General features: G+C 39.1%; 1 protein-coding gene across 1 annotated transcript; it reads left to right on the top strand.

The window, feature by feature from the left end:
- The first annotated feature begins 349 nt into the window (after positions 1-349).
- On the top strand, positions 350-2,165 carry lpar4 (lysophosphatidic acid receptor 4). Its single transcript, XM_051658587.1, has one exon. The coding sequence runs from the start codon at positions 350-352 to the stop codon at positions 1,412-1,414; it is 1,065 nt and encodes a 354-aa protein (XP_051514547.1). The 3' UTR covers positions 1,415-2,165.
- The last annotated feature ends 1,851 nt before the right edge of the window (positions 2,166-4,016 follow it).

Genomic DNA, 4,016 nt, shown 5'->3' with positions numbered 1-4,016 from the left:
ATTGAACACAGCCACACTTCACTGGCTTTTTTTTGCCACCACAGTGTGTAAGTGCTGCAATGGTTGTAAACACTGGTATTGGTCTTATTTTGGTATCAACTGTATGTGAGAGCAAAACCTTTGACTGTGTCTTCTTGTTGTCGTCCTCATGCAGGAAACTACAGATTGGTCCATTGGTGTATGCTGCAAACAGAAGGGGACCTGATCATACTTCAGAAGCACAAGCTGTGATCAAGCTTTTTGGAGCTGTATGTCGATGATAGGAAAGCAGCAGAACTTCATCCAGATTTCTTGTTTAGAGTTGGTTTTCACTGGCAAGAGAAATACAGCTTCTGCTGCTGGTGCTACAATGGCCAGTCTGGTTCTTAACGAGACTGGGATGGAGAATTGTGACATCGATGACTCCTTCAAGTACAACCTGTACGGTGTGGTGTATAGTGTTGCATTTGTGCTAGGACTGGTCACTAACTGCGCCTCCCTTTTTGTGTTCTGCTGTCGCATGAAGATGCGCAACGAGGCCACGCTCTTCATGACTAACCTCGCTTTATCGGACTTAGTATTTGTGTTTACGCTTCCTTTCAAGATCTTTTATAATGTCAATCGCCACTGGCCTTTTGGTGATACACTGTGCAAGATCTCAGGTGGGGCCTTCATCACCAATATCTACGGTAGCATGCTGTTTCTCACATGTATCAGCGTGGATCGCTTTCTGGCCATCGTTTACCCCTTCCGGTCACGTTCCATCCGTACCCGCCGCAATACCGTTATCGTGTGTGCTACCATCTGGTTGCTGATACTGGGAGGGGGTATGTCCGTGACCTTCTTCTCTTCCACCAACCAGTCCAAAACCAGCACAACCTGCTTTGAGGGCTTCTCCAAGAAAACATGGAAGACATATTTGTCCAAGATCACCATCTTTATTGAAGTTGTGGGGTTCCTCATCCCACTGATGATCAATCTAGCTTGCTCATCCATGGTACTGAGGACCTTACGTAGGCCCGCTACGCTATGTCAGATTGGCACCAACAAGGAGCGAGTTCTGCGCATGATTGTGGTGCATTTGGCCATCTTTATCATTTGTTTTGTGCCTTACAATTCCGTTCTGTTCATCTACGCCATGGTGCGTACTCGAGCACTTGCAAGCTGCTGGGTGGAGAGGTTGGCGCGAACGATGTATCCCATAACGCTTTGCGTGGCGACCTTCAACTGCTGCTTTGACCCAGTGGTCTACTACTTCACCTCTGAGTCATTTCAAAAATCACTGACCACCGGGAAGTGTCAGAGCAAGCAAGAAAACACACTGCGCAGTGAAGCTCCAGTGTTTAGCAAGGAAAACACTGACACAGAAGTAGCCTTTGAACCTAACACACTGATCAGCAATGGAAAAGATCAGGCTGGTGAGACTCAGTTCTGACCAGGTTAAGTGGAACAACATTTGGAAAGAATATAGAGTATGTGCACAGGAGTGATGGGGAGATCTGTGAGGTTCTCATTTCAGGATGTAGTGCCAATTCAGGGCAATCTTATAATGAAGATGGCACCATAGTGACTTTTTGCCTGCATCATGAAAACATTCTTCATGCTCTGTTCTCACCCCATAGGCTCACCAATTTTCAGATTTATCATGTGTGTTACTGCAATATGTTTTATTAAACTTATAAATATTATTTTACTTATATGATAATGTCATATCAATATTTTAGATCTGTTCTCTTTTTTAATTTATTTTCTTATATTGTTCAATACTTTGGGTAAAGAATTTAAACCTCCGGAATGAGTTAAATACGGCATCAAAGTGACATTTAAAATATGGACAAAGGGTGAAGTTTTGGAGATGTAGGCAATGGACCAAGTTACATTTGGAATACAAGAATATCTTTTGGTGGCACAGGCAAAAAGTCATTATAGGGATGTATCATAATGAGAGTGTGTTTGGTCAATTAATACTGGTTAAAAGACTTAAATTTAGACTTTTGCACTGACAAGTAGAAGTATGGACTGTTAAGCTTAAGGACAGGCTAAACACAGTTTTGTATGTCTTTTAAGGGAATAGTTACCCCCAAAATGAAAATTCTCTCATCATTCCATCCCATATGTCTATGATCTTTTATCTGCTTTTATTTTAGATTTTTAGAAGAATATCTCAGCTCTGTAGGTCCATACAATGCAAGTAAGAATAAAATAAAGGCAACATAAAAGTAATCCATACAGCTCCAAAGGTTAAATCCATGTCTTCAGAAGCAATACCATAGGTGTGGGTGAGAAACAGATCAATATTTAAGTCATGTTGTATTTGCACCCTCCTAAGTGCTCTTCACGGTGCAATTTTCGGCTGCCGTGCGAGCTCCCGTCTGATTTTTACCAGTGGGGAGAGATTGCGTGGAAATCGTTGGTGCTTGTGTGGTCATGGCTCGCATCATGTGAGAGGAATTATGAGTGGAGCCGAGTGGCTTACGAGCAGCTCATTACCGCCTGATAATTTTTTTAAATGTCTAAAAAATGTGCCCGCTGACGGCTTGAATTCAGGAGGTGTGTGCAGTTGAATGAGCCAGTTTGGTGATCTACCTGAAGCTGACCAATCAGGAGAAGGTGTTACAACTCACACGATCAATGAAAACTGAGTGTTCATGAAGTTTTTACACATTTTGAGAAAATTGATGTGTTAAAACACTTTTTCCCATATTATTCACGACCACATCACTGAGAAGGATTCTACAGAAAGCCATGCTGTTCTCTGATCTTCAAACAAATCAACCAAGTACTTCTAGGTTGAAAGTTCTACCTGTCAATCAAGCGCTGTGCTAAAACAAGACTTTTTAACTACGTGTGGCTTGAAAGCGCATTCACATGGACAAGGCCTCATGGATCAGAATGTCTGCTAACATGCAAGCAGTGACACAGATGAGAAGGACATAGCCTACATCTAAAGTAGAATAAAACAATTCTGCACTAAACGTCATGTTTGCGCTTAGATTAAATCCAAGTAAATGGCAGAAACAGTGTGTGAATTTTCTGCACTTTCTTTTTAATCTTGTACATTTTGTACACTTTATTATCATGCAGTAATTGGCAGCAGCAACACACTGATGTTATGATTGATGTATGCAGTCGTGAAATCACACAGTCTCCCTTCGAAATCTGAATCTGTCAAATGTCAGACAGCATTTGTAATAATTATATATATATATATATATATATATATATATATATATATATATATATATAAAATTTATATACAGTTGAAGTCAGAAGTTTATGTACACCTTAGCCAAATACATTTAAACTCAGTTTTTCACAATTCCTGACATTTAATCGTAGAAAACATTCCCTGTCTTAGGTCAGTTAGGATCACTACTTTATTTTAAGAATGTGAAATGTCAGAATAATAGTAGAGATGATTTATTTCAGCTTTTATTTCTTTCATCACATTCCCAGTGGGTCAGAAGTTTACATACACTTTGTTAGTATTTGGTAGCATTGTCTTTAAATTGCTTAGCTTGGATCAAGTTAAGCTAACTGGCTAATTGTCTAAAGGCTAAAAATGTCTAAAATAATTTTCTGGAATTGTCCAAGCTGCTTAAAAGCACAGTTAACTTAGTGTATGTAAACTTCTGACCCACTGATATAGTCAATTAAAAGTGAAACAATCTGTCTGTAAACAATTGTTGGAAAAATTACTTGTGTCATGCACAAAGTAGATGTTCTAAACGACTTGCCAAAACTATAGTTTGCTAATATTAAATCTGTGGATTGGTTCAAAAATGAGTTTTAATGACTCAACCTAAGTGTATGTAAACTTCTGACTTCAACTGTGTGTGTGTGTATATATATATATATATATATATACACACACACACACACACACACACACACACACACACACACACACACACTACCGGTCAAAAGTTTTGAAACATTTACTCATTCTTTATTATAATTTTTTTCACATTTTAGAATAATAGTAAAGTCATCAAAACAATGGAATAACATAAATGGAACTATAGGAATTACGTTGT

The sequence above is a fragment of the Myxocyprinus asiaticus genome, chromosome 27, assembly GCF_019703515.2.
Source record: "Myxocyprinus asiaticus isolate MX2 ecotype Aquarium Trade chromosome 27, UBuf_Myxa_2, whole genome shotgun sequence".
Taxonomy (NCBI): domain Eukaryota; kingdom Metazoa; phylum Chordata; class Actinopteri; order Cypriniformes; family Catostomidae; genus Myxocyprinus; species Myxocyprinus asiaticus.
The sequence above is the reverse complement of the archived record's forward strand: the minus strand, read 5'-3'. Positions and strand labels throughout refer to the sequence as shown.